This window comes from Crinia signifera, chromosome 19 (assembly GCF_055691185.1).
Source record: "Crinia signifera chromosome 19, ASM5569118v1, whole genome shotgun sequence".
Taxonomy (NCBI): domain Eukaryota; kingdom Metazoa; phylum Chordata; class Amphibia; order Anura; family Myobatrachidae; genus Crinia; species Crinia signifera.
Window position 1 is genome coordinate 4,310,945 of NC_139226.1, and position 16,469 is coordinate 4,327,413.

The 16,469-nt window shown below is 49.2% G+C and overlaps 1 protein-coding gene across 1 annotated transcript in view; it reads right to left on the minus strand.

The window, feature by feature from the left end:
- The window catches only part of LOC146041958 (rho guanine nucleotide exchange factor 19-like), a 62,764-nt gene extending 49,603 nt beyond the window's left edge, over window positions 1-13,161 (minus strand). Inside the window, exon 1 of the mRNA XM_083161835.1 lies at window positions 12,999-13,161. Coding sequence (XP_083017961.1) covers window positions 12,999-13,003 — 5 coding nt within the window. The 5' untranslated portion in view covers window positions 13,004-13,161. The remainder of the gene's footprint in view (window positions 1-12,998) is intronic.
- Between the last annotated feature and the right edge of the window lie 3,308 nt (window positions 13,162-16,469).

Below are 16,469 nucleotides of genomic sequence, written 5' to 3' on the forward strand. Positions count from 1 at the left end.
TGTACAGCGCTGTGGGATATGTGTGCGCTATATAATAACTGGTAATAATAGCCTCTGTACAGCGCTGCGGAATATGTGTGCGCTATATAATAACTGGTAATAATAATCTCTGTACAGCGCTGCGGAATATGTGCGCTATATAATAACTGGTAATAATAGTCTCTGTACAGCGCTGCGGAATATGTGTGCGCTATATAAATAACTGGTAATAATATTCTCTGGACAGCGCTGCGGTATATGTGTGCGCTATATAATAACTGGTAATAATATTCTCTGTACAGCGCTGCGGAATATGTGTGCGCTATATAATAACTGGTAATAATATTCTCTGTACAGCGCTGCGGAATATGTGTGCGCTATATAATAACTGGTAATAATATTCTCTGTACAGCGCTGCGGAATATGTGTGCGCTATATAATAACTGGTAATATTCTCTGTACAGCGCTGCAGAATATGTGTGCGCTATATAATAACTGGTAATAATAGTCTCTGTACAGCGCTGCGGAATATGTGTGCGCTATATAATAACTGGTAATAATAGTCTCTGTACAGCGCTGCGGAATATGTGTGCGCTATAACTGGTAATAATATTCTCTGTACAGCACTGCGGAATATGTGTGCACTATATAATAACTGGTAATAATATTCTCTGTACAGCGCTGCGGAATATGTGTGCACTATATAATAACTGGTAATAATAGTCTCTGTACATCGCTGCGGAATATGTGTGAGCTATATAATAACTGGTAATAATAATCTCTATACAGCGCTGCGGAATATGTGTGCGCTATATAATAACTGGTAATAATATTCTCTGTACAGTGCTGCGGAATATGTGTGCTCTATATAATAACTGGTAATAATATTCTCTGTACAGCGCTGCGGAATATGTGTGCGCTATATAATAACTGGTAATAATATTCTCTGTACAGCGCTGCGGAATATGTGTGCGCTATATAATAACTGGTAATAATATTCTCTGTACAGCGCTGCGGAATATGTGTGCGCTATATATAAACTGGTAATAATAGTCTCTGTACAGCGCTGCGGAATATGTGTGCGCTATATAATAACTGGTAATAATAGTCTCTGTACAGCGCTGCGGAATATGTGTGCGCTATATAATAACTGGTAATAATAGTCTCTGTACAGCGCTGCGGAATATGTGTGCGCTATATAATAACTGGTAATAATAGTCTCTGTACAGCGCTGCGGAATATGTGTGCGCTATATAATAACTGGTAATAATAGTCTCTGTACAGCGCTGCGGAATATGTGTGCGCTATATAATAACTGGTAATAATAGTCTCTGTACAGCGCTGCAGAATATGTGTGCGCTATATAATAACTGGTAATAATAGTCTCTGTACAGCGCTGCGGAATATGTGTGCGCTATATAAGAAACTGTTAATAAATAAATAAATATATTTTATCTCTGCTGCTGCCCCTGGGGAGTAAACACTACTGGCGGAGACCATTCATGGTTAAACAGTCAGTGGGCAATCATAGCCCTACCCGAAAACAGGAAATTGGTAAATAATTCCATCTTACAAAACACGGTCTCGTTTCTGCACACGATGGGAGAAGTTGGTGCGTGAGTCCATTGTACAAAATCTACTCCGGCGGTTTACGTAATCATAAATGCAGACACTAATGCAGGAATACATAGAATCCATCTTTATCATATAGAATACGATTTGTCGCCAACCATATTGCTAGTGTTAGTAATCAATCCGAAACCAGGCGTAATTACACTTACACACGCAACACTGCATAGCCTCCATTCCGCCAGCACACCCTCAGTAATCATCACCAACACTGCATAGCCTCCATTTCGCCAGCACACCCTCAGTAATCATCACCAACACTGCATAGCCTCCATTCCGCCAGCACGTCCTCAGTAATCATCACCAACAATGCACAGCCTCCATTCCGCCAGCACACCCTCAGTAATCATCACCAACACTGAATAGCCTCCATTCCGCCAGCACGCCCTCAGTAATCATCACCAACACTGCATAGCCCCCATTCCGCCAGCACGCCCTCAGTAATCATCGCCAACACTGCACAGCCTCCATCCCTCCAGCACGCCCTCAGTAATCATCGCCAACACTGCACAGCCTCCATTCCGCCAGCATGCCCTCAGTAATCACCAACACTGCACAGCCTCCATTCCGCCAGCACGCCCTCAGTAATCATCACCAACACTGCACAGCCTCCATTCCACCAGCACGCCCTCAGTAATCATCACCAACACTGCATAGCCTCCATTCCGCCAGCATGCCCTCAGTAATCATCGCCAACACTGCATAGCCTCCTTTCCACCAGCACACCCTCAGTAATCATCACCAACACTGCATAGCCTCCATTCCGCCAGCACGCCCTCAGTAATCATCACCAACACTGCATAGCCTCCATTCCGCCAGCACGTCCTCAGTAATCATCACCAACAATGCACAGCCTCCATTCCGCCAGCACACCCTCAGTAATCATCACCAACACTGAATAGCCTCCATCCCGCCAGCACGCCCTCAGTAATCATCACCAACAATGCACAGCCTCCATTCCGCCAGCACACCCTCAGTAATCATCACCAACACTGAATAGCCTCCATTCCGCCAGCACGCCCTCAGTAATCATCACCAACACTGCATAGCCTCCATTCCGCCAGCACGCCCTCAGTAATCATCGCCAACACTGCATAGCCTCCTTTCCGCCAGCACGCCCTCAGTAATCATCGCCAACACTGCACAGCCTCCATTCCGCCAGCACGCTCTCAGTAATCACCAACACTGCACAGCCTCCATTCCGCCAGTACGCCCTCAGTAATCATCGCCAACACTGCATAGCCTCCATTCCGCCAGCACACCCTCAGTAATCATCAACAACACTGCATAGCCTCCTTTCCACCAGCACGCCCTCAGTAATCATCACCAACACTGCACAGCCTCCATTCCGCCAGCACGCCCTCAGTAATCATCACCAACACTGCACAGCCTCCATTCCGCCAGCACGCCCTCAGTAATCATCACCAACACTGCATAGCCTCCATTCCGCCAGCACACCCTCAGTAATCACCAACACTGCATAGCCTCCATTCTGCCAGCACGCCCTCAGTAATCATCGCCAACACTGCATAGCCTCCATTCCACCAGCACACCCTCAGTAATCATCAACAACACTGCATAGCCTCCTTTCCACCAGCACGCCCTCAGTAATCACCAACACTGCATAGCCTCCTTTCCACCAGCACGCCCTCAGTAATCATCGCCAACACTGCATAGCCTCCTTTCCACCAGCACGCCCTCAGTAATCACCAACACTGCATAGCCTCCATTCCGCCAGCACGCCCTCAGTAATCATCACCAACACTGCACAGCCTCCATTCCGCCAGCACGCCCTCAGTAATCACCAACACTGCACAGCCTCCATTCCGCCAGCATACCCTCAGTAATCATCACCAACACTGCATAGCCTCCATTCCGCCAGCACGCCCTCACTAATCATCACCAACATGCAGCCCAGGTATCAATGCCACAGAGTTGAGCAGAACTTTCCATCACCCGTTGGTGCCTGGTTGATGCGCACAAGACGCCCCATCGCGGAGTCTAACTGCTGCAAGTACTTTGTTATGGAATCTTGCTGAGGGGATACGGCCTATTGGTCGGCAGTCATTAGGTCGACACCACTAGGTCTACATGCTGAAAGGTGGATATGGGTCTAGGTCGACAAGGGACAAGGTCGACAGGTCATTATGTCGACACAAGCATTAGGTTGACATGGGCAAGGTCGACAATCAAAAGGTCGACATGGGGTTTTTCACTGTCTTTTGAGCCGACATGTGCCGACAGGCGGTATTTCATGCCGTACCATCCACTAGGGCGTGGTGGGAGAATAAAATAGTGTGCCGAGTGTATCGAGGCACCGTGCCCAGAGCATGGCGAGCGCAGTGAGCGATGCGAGGGGACGCGGTGCTACGTTTTAGTGTCCATGACGACTGTTGACATTCAGGTAAAATAAAACAGTGAAAAAAAACCATGTCAACATTTTAACTGTCGACCATGCCCATGTTGACCTAATGACCTGTCAACCCTGTCCCATGTCGAACTTTCAGCATGACGACCTAGTGGTGTCGACCTTATGATCCACACCCATGCTGAGCTATTGTCCTCTGCTGGAGCGGAGTACAGTCTGGGGAGCATGAGGGGACATGAGGGGACACCGCTCTCCTCCATAATACACATTATCTCTAATAATGGCACCTGGCAGTGTAAGCTCGGTGGCCGCCATGGAGAACGCATAAAATACATTAGCATTTTACATACTTAGAAACCATTTAAGGCGGTGTAATTGGGGTCTATATTGGTGACATGTTTATGGGCTAGTTGGTGAAACGTGAATAATGAGAGTGAATGTGGAGGATTTACTGGGGCTAAGCTGAGTGCTGAGGTTTCACGCGTCTCACGCCCGGGGGGTGAGATAAAATGTTCCCTCCCAGCGCATTAGAGGCTTCTCCTCACTGAGGTGTCTGAGGAATGTTTGGCCTCTACCTTCTGCCCCTCACCTACAGATTATATGTACAGAGAGCGAGCAGATATCCCGTGTTACTGCGTATGACGCTGCGCCCTGCCACTGGCGGCATCGTGAACCTCAGCGGCTGCGTACAAAGATGCCGGTCAGCCAGCGAGCAGCACAGCGGCCACACGGCCTGGCCAGGGAGTAAGATGCAGGAGACGTGGCAGCATGCTGAGACCCCCCTCAAACGTTAGAATCGGCTCACGCTATTATCATTATTATTGCATCACTGGTGCCGCCATTAGGGTGGCAGAGGGCACCAGTGAGATCAGACAAATACCTTTTCATTTCATTTATACAGGAATAGGGACTGCCCCCTAATTAGGAATATGAGTCCTGTGTAGGAAATAGTAACTAAAAGTTCCCTTCTTAGTGCACATTGACCGTCAGTGTCTGTAGGTGGGCAGATACCACAAATGCCCGTATATATGTGTGGGGCACCTGCTGAGGGCATCCTAATCACTGGATATTGCACCACAAGGGGCCTCAGCTCCGTGAGGTCGCCAGGCACAGGCAGGACTTTCATTGTGTTCATTATACAGAAATGTTTTTTAATATAAAACACTTATGTGAAAGGGTTAATGCTTCTAGTGGGTGTAATGTTGATGAGTCTGAGGCAGGTAATGAGGGGTCATGAATAAGGAGTGTGTGAGAGGGGATGCGGTCATTGGGTCTACAGCAAGTTGGTCGACACCGTTAGGTCGACATGGGGATAGGCCGGAGCATTGCGAGGGGATGCGGTGCATTGGAAACTGTGTCCATGTCATCTGTGTCGACATTTGGATAAAAAAAAAACAGTGAAAAAGCCCATGTCGACCCTTTGACTGTCGACCTAGACCCTGTCAAACTAATGCTTGTGTCGACCTATTGACCTGTCCACCTAAACCCATGTCCTCCTAGACCCATGTCAACCTTGTCCCATTTCGACCTAGAACCATGTCGACCTAACGGTGTCAACCTAATGCTTGTCGACCAACTTGCTGTAGACTAAACGATCCCAACCCTGTGTGTGTGTGTGGGGGGGGGGGGGGGGGGTAATAATAGAGGTGAGGAGATTAATGATTAGGGGATGCCACTGTGGTGCTTACTGGGATTTTCTCTGTTTTGTCCATTAGGATGCCCTCTGTATTGTAAGGCTGCTCTCTGTATTGTGTGTTATTGTTCCCTGCTTATTGCATAAAGTTTTTTTCTCTTTGTTTTGAAATATTTGAAATGTCCCCTCTGGGAATCTGGCATTTGCCCCTGAAGGTAAGCCGGGCAGGACATGGTATCTGGATTGCAGCCTCCGCAGCCTCTTGGAGGAAGTAAGAGGAATCTTCATTTTACAAGTGTGAGAAGCTGGGAAATGGTGGAAGGAAGTGTGTGTGTGTGTGTGAGTGTGTGTGTGTGTGTGGGGGGGGACTTTACTTGTGGTGTCACGAAACCTTTTATTGCCCTATTAAATTGGGCAACCCATGACCTACATCACCTACTGAATGAGCCATGACATACATCACCCACAGGGTGAGCCATCACCTAAATCGCCCACAGGGTGAGCCATCACCTATATCGCCCATGGGATAAACCATCACCTTCATCACCCACTGTATGAGCCATCACCTAAATCGCCCACAGGGTGAGCCATCACCTAAATCGCCCACTGGACGTGCCATCACCTACATCACCCACGGGACGTGCCATCACCTGCATCACCCACTGGACGTGCCATCACCTGCATCACCCACTGGCCGTGCCATCACCTGCATCGCCCACTGGACGTGCCATCACCTAAATCGCCCACAGCGTGAGCCATCACCTAAATCGCCCACAGCGTGAGCCATCACCTACATCGCCCACTGGACGTGCCATCACCTACATCGCCCACTGTATGAGCCATCACCTTCATCGCCCACTGTATGAGCCATCACCTAAATCGCCCACAGCGTGAGCCATCACCTAAATCGCCCACAGGGTGAGCCATCACCTAAATCGCCCACTGGACGTGCCATCACCTACATCGCCCACTGGACGTGCCATCACCTACATCGCCCACTGTATGAGCCATCACCTTCATCGCCCACTGTATGAGCCATCACCTAAATCGCCCACAGCGTGAGCCATCACCTAAATCGCCCACAGGGTGAGCCATCACCTCAATCGCCCACTGGACGTGCCATCACCTACATCTCCCACTGGACGTGCCATCACCTGCATCACCCACTGGACGTGCCATCACCTGCATCACCCACTGGCCGTGCCATCACCTGCATCGCCCACTGGACGTGCCATCACCTACATCGCCCACTGGACGTGCCATCACCTACATCGCCCACTGTAAGAGCCATCACCTTCATCGCCCACTGTATGAGCCATCACCTAAATCGCCCACAGCGTGAGCCATCACCTAAATCGCCCACAGGGTGAGCCATCACCTAAATCGCCCACTGGACGTGCCATCACCTACATCACCCACGGGACGTGCCATCACCTGCATCACCCACTGGACGTGCCATCACCTGCATCACCCACTGGCCGTGCCATCACCTGCATCGCCCACTGGACGTGCCATCACCTACATCGCCCACTGGACGTGCCATCACCTACATCGCCCACTGGACGTGCCATCACCTACATCACCCACTGGACGTGACATCACCTACATCACCCACAGGATGTGCCATCACCTGCATCATCCACTGGACGTGACATCACCTACATTGCCCACTGGACGTGCCATCACCTACATCGCCCACTGGACGTGCCATCACCTACATCGCCCACTGGACGTGCCATCACCTACATCACCCACTGGACGTGACATCACCTACATCGCCCACAGGATGTGCCATCACCTGCATCGCCCACTGGATGTGACATCACCTACATCGCCCACTGGATGTGACATCACCTACATCGCCCACTGGACGTGCCATCACCTACATCACCCACTGGACGTGACATCACCTACATCGCCCACTGGACGTGCCATCACCTACATCGCCCACTGTATGAGCCATCACCTAAATCGCCCACAGCGTGAGCCATCACCTAAATCGCCCACAGGGTGAGCCATCACCTAAATCGCCCACTGGACGTGCCATCACCTACATCTCCCACTGGACGTGCCATCACCTGCATCACCCACTGGACGTGCCATCACCTGCATCACCCACTGGCCGTGCCATCACCTGCATCGCCCACTGGACGTGCCATCACCTACATCGCCCACTGGACGTGCCATCACCTACATCGCCCACTGTATGAGCCATCACCTTCATCGCCCACTGTATGAGCCATCACCTAAATCGCCCACAGCGTGAGCCATCACCTAAATCGCCCACAGGGTGAGCCATCACCTAAATCGCCCACTGGACGTGCCATCACCTACATCACCCACGGGACGTGCCATCACCTGCATCACCCACTGGACGTGCCATCACCTACATCACCCACGGGACGTGCCATCACCTGCATCACCCACTGGACGTGCCATCACCTACATCGCCCACTGGACGTGCCATCACCTACATCGCCCACTGGACGTGCCATCACCTACATCACCCACTGGACGTGACATCACCTACATCACCCACAGGATGTGCCATCACCTGCATCATCCACTGGACGTGACATCACCTACATTGCCCACTGGACGTGCCATCACCTACATCGCCCACTGGACGTGCCATCACCTACATCGCCCACTGGACGTGCCATCACCTACATCGCCCACTGGACGTGCCATCACCTACATCACCCACTGGACGTGACATCACCTACATCGCCCACAGGATGTGCCATCACCTGCATCGCCCACTGGATGTGACATCACCTACATCGCCCACTGGATGTGACATCACCTACATCGCCCACTGGACGTGCCATCACCTACATTGCCCACTGGACTTGCCATCACCTACATCTCCCATGGGACGAGCCATCACCTACATCTCCCACGGGATGAGGCATCACCTAAATCACCCACAGGATGTGCCATCACCTGCATCACCCACTGGACGTGCCATCACCTACATCACCCAGACAGGCAGTACTTGTGGGATACAGCACAGAGCTGCTTTCCTGCCACATCTGAGTATAAGCAGACAGTACCTGTGGGACACGTCGCAGAGCTGCTTTCCTGCCACATCTGAGTATAAGCAGGCAGTACCTGTGGGACACGGCACTGAGCTGCTTTGCTGCCACATCTAAGTATAAGCAGGCAGTACCTGTTGGACACGGCACTGAGCTGCTTTGCTGCCACATCTGAGTATAAGCAGGCAGTACCTGTGGGACACGTCGCAGAGCTGCTTTCCTGCCACATCTGAGTATAAGCAGGCAGTACCTGTTGGACACGGCACAGAGCTGCTTTCCTGCCACATCTGAGTATAAGCAGGCAGTACCTGTTGGACACGGCACAGAGCTGCTTTCCTGCCACATCTGAGTATAAGCAGGCAGTACCTGTGGGACACGTCACAGAGCTGCTTTCCTGCCACATCTGAGTATAAGCAGGCAGTACCTGTGGGACATGGTGCACAGCTGCTTTCCTGCCACATCTGAGTATAAGCAGGCAGTACCTGTGGGACACGGCGCTGAGCTGCTTTGCTGCCACATCTGAGTATAAGCAGGCAGTACCTGTGGGACACGGCACAGAGCTGCTTTGCTGCCACATCTGAGTATAAGCAGGCAGTACCTGTGGGACACGGCGCAGAGCTGCTTTCCTGCCACATCTGAGTATAAGCAGGCAGTACCTGTGGGACACGGCACAGAGCTGCTTTCCTGCCACATCTGAGTATAAGCAGGCAGTACCTGTGGGACACAGCGCTGAGCTGCTTTGCTGCCACATCTGAGTATAAGCAGGCAGTACCTGTGGGACACGGCACAGAGCTGCTTTCCTGCCACATCTGAGTATAAGCAGGCAGTACCTGTGGGACACGTCGCAGAGCTGCTTTCCTGCCACATCTGAGTATAAGCAGGCAGTACCTGTGGGACACGGCGCAGAGCTGCTTTCCTGCCACATCTGAGTATAAGCAGGCAGTACCTGTGGGACATGGTGCACAGAGCTGCTTTCCTGCCACATCTGAGTATAAGCAGGCAGTACCTGTGGGACACGGCGCTGAGCTGCTTTGCTGCCACATCTGAGTATAAGCAGGCAGTACCTGTGGGACACGGCACAGAGCTGCTTTCCTGCCAAATCTGAGTATAAGCAGGCAGTACCTGTGGGACACGTCGCAGAGCTGCTTTCCTGCCACATCTGAGTATAAGCAGGCAGTACCTGTGGGACACGGCACAGAGCTGCTTTCCTGCCACATCTGAGTATAAGCAGGCAGTACCTGTTGGACACGGCACAGAGCTGCTTTCCTGCCACATCGGTGTATAAGCAGGCAGTACCTGTTGGACACGGCACAGAGCTGCTTTGTCTTATATATACATGGATGAACAGCACAGACAGAAGCTATGTATTTAGTTACAGTAGGGTAAGCAGCAGACAGATCGTACAGCTGGCTGTATTTGCACTGCCACATATATATAATAATAGTAATAATATAACTCATTGCTTTACCCTACAGTGCCTCACATTTGCCTTCTGAGCACAAGTACAAAACACGCTATAAGTGGATCATATCACTGAGATTCTTGGGGGACCAGGATTCTGTGGGGAAAAAAACACACAAAAGTTTCCGTCCAGGAATCTTCATGCCAAAACTTTAAGTGCGACTGTCACCATGCCGCGCTGCGTTGTCATGGAAACGTCAGCTCGACTTCTCTGACCAAGTTAATAGTTGTCAAGGCAACCTGGTGGGTTACAATGTAGCCCCTTTACCAGAAGCTTCTTCATACTGTAAGCTTGTGCAGTGTAGCCATGGGCCCCTAGAGGTCACATGGCCCCTGACTTGTTCCCCCCAGCGGGCGCCCCTGCGTGTAGGTGACAGGGGCCCCAATGTATATCCCATTGCTATATATATATATATATATATATATATATATAGTGGATAGAGAGTCTATGCCCATGGTGACTACTGTACATGATGGTAATATTATCTGTGTAGGAGAATCTGGGCAGCTGCGCTGTGTGTGCGAGTCACAGGTAAGTGACACCTAATAACTGGTGAAAGTGCGTTTCCTGTGTCTTGTCTGAGACATACATTCTGTATCTATCTACTGTATCTACCTATTCATCAATCCAGAGTGTGTCTCTCTCTCTGTCTCTCTCTCTCTGTCTCTCTCTCAGATGGGGGAGTGATGGGATATTTATGCCAGCATAGAATCCTGCCAGGGAGATTAGGAGCCATGTCATGTGACCTCAGGGTCCCACAATCTGCACCCCCCCCCCCCCCCCTATCTGCCCCTGTGACTGGTATAATAACTATCATACAGGGAACACTGCACTGTTACCTAGGAATTGATGACTATAGTACCGGCAGGGTGGATGTATCCGGATACAGCTGGTGCACGTCGGCAGGGTGGATGTATCCGGATACAGCTGGTGCACGTCGGCAGGGTGGATGTATCCGGATACAGCTGGTGCACGTCGGCAGGGTGGATGTATCCGGATACAGGTGGTACACGCCGGCAGGGTGGATGTATCCGGATACAGGTGGTACATGTCGGCAGGGTGGATGTATCCGGATACAGGTGGTACACGTCGGCAGGGTGGATGTATCCGGATACAGGTGGTACACGTCGGCAGGGTGGATGTATCCGGATACAGGTGGTACACGTCGGCAGGGTGGATGTATCCGGATACAGGTGGTACACGTCGGCAGGGTGGATGTATCCGGATACAGGTGGTACACGTCGGCAGGGTGGATGTATCCGGATACAGGTGGTACACGTCGGCAGGGTGGATGTATCCGGATACAGGTGGTACACGTCGGCAGGGTGGATGTATCCGGATACCCGGATACAGGTGGTACACGTCTCCTGGGGTTAGATGGTTTTAGTCCTGGAATATGAGGATTTGTATCCGGAAAGCTGTGCCAATGGAAATGCCCCCTGATGTTTGTGCCTATTTATAATCATTCACCAAGTTCCTAGATACTATTGCTCCAATTCTGTATGTCACTATCTGGTAACAGTCCCGCCATAGTGCCGCTGCTGCCGGCCTGCACCACAAGTACCACAAAGTCCTCTGCTCAGAACATGACCGTACCATGGCGCTAAGTAGATGCTATGGGAAACGTCCCTAAGCCCAGGGGTTACTGAGTCCCAGCCAGGAGAGCGACTCTTTTTTAACAGTGGACAACCAGACAAACCAGCGCTTTGTGGCCGGGATAAGATGCCCCCTGGTGTTCTGGGAGTATGGCGGTAGTAATCGGCGCTATATCCGCTTCATCAGAAACATCTGTATATACATAGTGTGCACAGTGCAACATTCGCCTCCACAGTACCAGGTGTGCCATGCTCAGATGCACCTGCTTGGTGGCATCAGATGTTAGTAATACCAGATAACCCCTCACCCGCATCACAGCACCCGGTAAAAGTATAGAAGCAGTGACTACGTATGGAATCAGCTTGTGTAAGGGACTGGGCAGCGCCACTTCAGAGGTGGCATCGGCCAGTATACAGTGTACACCAGCCGCTGGCGCAATGCCATGAATGCCACCTCTGGTGGCTTTACACCGGCCCGTCATGCGGTGCCCAGCATGCCATCCTTCTAGCTGAAACACTACATAACTATGAATAACACACATGATCTGCATTGGCATTACCAGGGCACAGAAGGGGCATACTGTACATGGCATAATCTCCTGTGGTGCCAGTCTGGCCTAATCTCACACCTCACCCCAATCCTGTTACCCCTGTATACAGCACACACACCAGCTGTGCGGTGTCACAGTATACACAGGCCGTCACCTCCAGGTGACACGGTGCCATCTATAATTAGACGGCCCACCGCCGTACACAGCAGAAAGTGCCCGAGTCAGCAGAAAGATGGCTGGCGCAGGGGCCCAGCCACAATATGTACACAAGGGGGAGAAACACAGACAATGTTCTGCGCACACTATAGAGATATACCATATATACATTGTTGGGTACTTTGTATGCCACACACAGGGCTGGTACCTATAGAGGCATCTGAGACGGGCGACAACCTCAGTACTGATCTCGCCTCTGGTGCAGAAAGTTTTACAGAGTGTTCCCACCCCCGGTAACGTGACCAGCCATCGCTGTGTTCATTGTGTTACTGGGAGCCGCAGGGAACAAAGGGATTAGCAAAAAGTAAGGGTGACAAATGTGTGAGTGAGCGTCTCAGTCACCCCACGGCCGTAGGAATCAGCCCCCTCTCAGAGGGTAGATGCCCCCCATCCACAAAGTGCCCAAAAGTCCATAACAGAACTTCTAAGTAAAAGTTTTGGATCAACAAGTGGCAGGGTGACGCTGAACGGCATCCGAGCCTGACACCCCCCCAAACTCCCCGAGATATAAGGAGAAGTTACAGTACCTCATTGTGGGAAGGGTTTGCCAACTCCATCCGCTGGCAGGTCCAGAGCACCTGGGTAGAACATGGCACAGGACTGGATCTGTGTCTCGCTGGCAGGTGCTACCTAATATCTCTCCATGTAACTCCTTCTCGCATTCTCCCCTTTGTCCTACCCCCACTATCTCACCGCCCCCCCTCCCTGCTGCCTATACCCCTGACCCCCTTTCTCTCATACCCTCTGCACGCTCCCTGAGTGCCCGCTCACATCCCCGGAGTGCCCCCCTGAATCCGACACCTGTTACACATCTTGCCCAGTGTGTGTGTGTGCCCAGAGTGTGTGTGAGAAGTATCCCGTGTGTACACTGAGGACACAGTGCGGGGAGGGAGGAGGGAGAACTGACTGCCAGTGTTGTGCTGACATGTCCCTGCCCCAACCCCCCTTCCATCTTCTCCCAATCCCTGCAGACATGTCTCACAGACTCAGAACTGGTTTGGCAGCTCCCAAAATAACAGGGGAGATTCTGTTTGTACATCCCTGGATGGAGGGGACGTCTGGTGACCCAGGCGGGTAGCACCAGGGGAAGGGGGGCTTATCGGCGCCCAGGAATGGGTTAAGGATTCTTCTGCTGGAGGGGCAGGAAGGGTCTGCATGCCAGAGAATCCCAGACAAGAGAGAGAGACTCAGTGCCCGCTGAGACGGTGCCCTCTCACCCACTGGCATCACAGTGACAAGTCGCAGGGACCTGCCAGAGCATCACTCAGCATCACCACCTAACGCTATTTGTGGTTATATACCTCGCTCCCTAACTCTATAGTGTTTATATACCACGCTCCCTAACTCTATAGTGTTTATATACCTCGCTCCCTAACTCTATAGTGTTTATATACCACGCTCCCTAACTCTATAATGTTTATATACCTCGCTCCCTAACTCTATAGTGTTTATATACCTCGCTCCCTAGCTCTATACAATGTTTATATACCTCGCTCCCTAACTCTATAGTGTTTATATACCTCGCTCCCTAACTCTATACAATGTTTAAATACCTAGCTCCCTAACTCTATACAGTGTTTATATACCTCGCTCCCTAACTCTATAGTGTTTATATACCTCGCTCCCTAACTCTATACAGTGTTTATATACCTCGCTCCCTAACTCTATACAATGTTTATATACCTCGCTCCCTAACTCTATACCGTGTTTATATACCTCGCTCCCTAACTCTATAGTGTTTATATACCACGCCTACTAACTCTATACAATGTTTAAATACCTCGCTCCCTAACTCTATAGTGTTTATATACCTCACTCCCTAACTCTATACAGTGTTTATATACCTCGCTCCCTAACTCTATACAGTGTTTATATACCTCGCTCCCTAACTCTATACAGTGTTTATATACCTCGCTCCCTAACTCTATACAGTGTTTATATACCTCGCTCCCTAACTCTATAGTGTTTATATACCTCACTCCCTCATACCCCTTTCACATTGCAGCTGTAACACGGTATATTGCCGTTTTTTTAGTGCTTTAAAACGTTTCCAGCAGCAATGTGAAAGCTACATTGTCAATTTACCGGTTACAGAAAACCGGCATTTTGACACGTGTTAAAAGCAGGATCCTACACGGTTCTGAGCCGTTTCACCTGCGGTGTGAACAGCTCCGAAACGGTATTTGCTATAAATGATAACCACACTTGATCCCCGCCCACAAGCAGGAAAAAAAACATTTAAAATGACATTGTATGGCTTTCTATGGGTGAAACGGGTTGAATCTGAAAGGTACAAAACGGTATTTAAATTGCAATATACCTTTACATCATGCAATATGAAAGGGGTTTAACTGGCTTTTGACCAGTTTTAAGACACGTTTAGAAAAACGGGTTGAAAGCAGGTTTTTGCAATGTGAAAGTGGTATAACTCTATACAGTGTTTATATACCTCGCTCCCTAACTCTATACAGTGTTTATATACCTCGCTCCCTAACTCTATACAGTGTTTATATACCTCGCTCCCTAACTCTATACAGTGTTTATATACCTCGCTCCCTAACTCTATATATAGTGTTTATATACCTCGCTCCCTAACTCTATAGTGTTTATATACCTCACTCCCTAACTCTATACAGTGTTTATATACCTCACTCCCTAACTCTATACAATGTTTATATACCTTGCTCCCTAACTCTATACAATGTTTATATACATCGCTCCCTAACTCTATGGTGTTTATATACCTTGCTCCCTAACTCTATACAATGTTTATATACATCGCTCCCTAACTCTATACAGTGTTTATATACCTCACTCCCTAACTCTATAAAGTGTTTATATACCTCACTCCCTAGCTCTATACAGTGTTTATATACCTTGTACCCTAACTCTATAGTGTTTATATACCTCGCTCCCTAACTCTATACAATGTTTATATACCTCGCTCCCTAACTCTATACAGTGTTAATATACCTCAGTCCCTAACTCTATACAATGTTTATATACCTCGCTCCCTAACTCTATACAGTGTTTATATACCTCGCTCCCTAACTCTATACAATGTTTATATACCTCACTCCCTAACTCTATACAGTGTTTATATACCTCAGTCCCTAACTCTATAGTGTTTATATACCTCGCTCCCTAACTCTATACAGTGTTTATATACCTCGCTCCCTAACTCTATAGTGTTTATATACCTCGCTCCCTAACTCTATGCAGTATTTATATACCTCGCATCCTAACTCTATACAGTGTTTATATACCTCGCTCCCTAACGCTATACAATGTTTATATACCTCGTTTCCTAACTCTATACAGTGTTTATATACCTCGCTCCTTAACTCTCTAGTGTTTATATACCTCGCTCCCTAACTCTATACAGTGTTAATATACCTCACTCCCTAACTCTATACAGTGTTTATATACCTCAGTCCCTAACTCTATAGTGTTTATATACCTCGCTCCCTAACTCTATACAGTGTTTATATACCTCGCTCCCTAACTCTATGCAGTGTTTATATACCTCGCTCCCTAACTCTATACAGTGTTTATATACCTCGCTCCCTAACTCTATATATAGTGTTTATATACCTCGCTCCCTAACTCTATAGTGTTTATATACCTCACTCCCCAACTCTATACAGTGTTTATATACCTCACTCCCTAACTCTATACAATGTTTATATACCTTGCTCCCTAACTCTATACAATGTTTATATACATCGCTCCCTAACTCTATGGTGTTTATATACCTTGCTCCCTAACTCTATACAATGTTTATATACATCGCTCCCTAACTCTATACAGTGTTTATATACCTCACTCCCTAACTCTATAAAGTGTTTATATACCTCACTCCCTAGCTCTATACAGTGTTTATATACCTTGTACCCTAACTCTATAGTGTTTATATACCTCGCTCCCTAACTCTATACAATGTTTATATACCTCGCTCCCTAACTCTATACAGTGTTAATATACCTCAGTCCCTAACT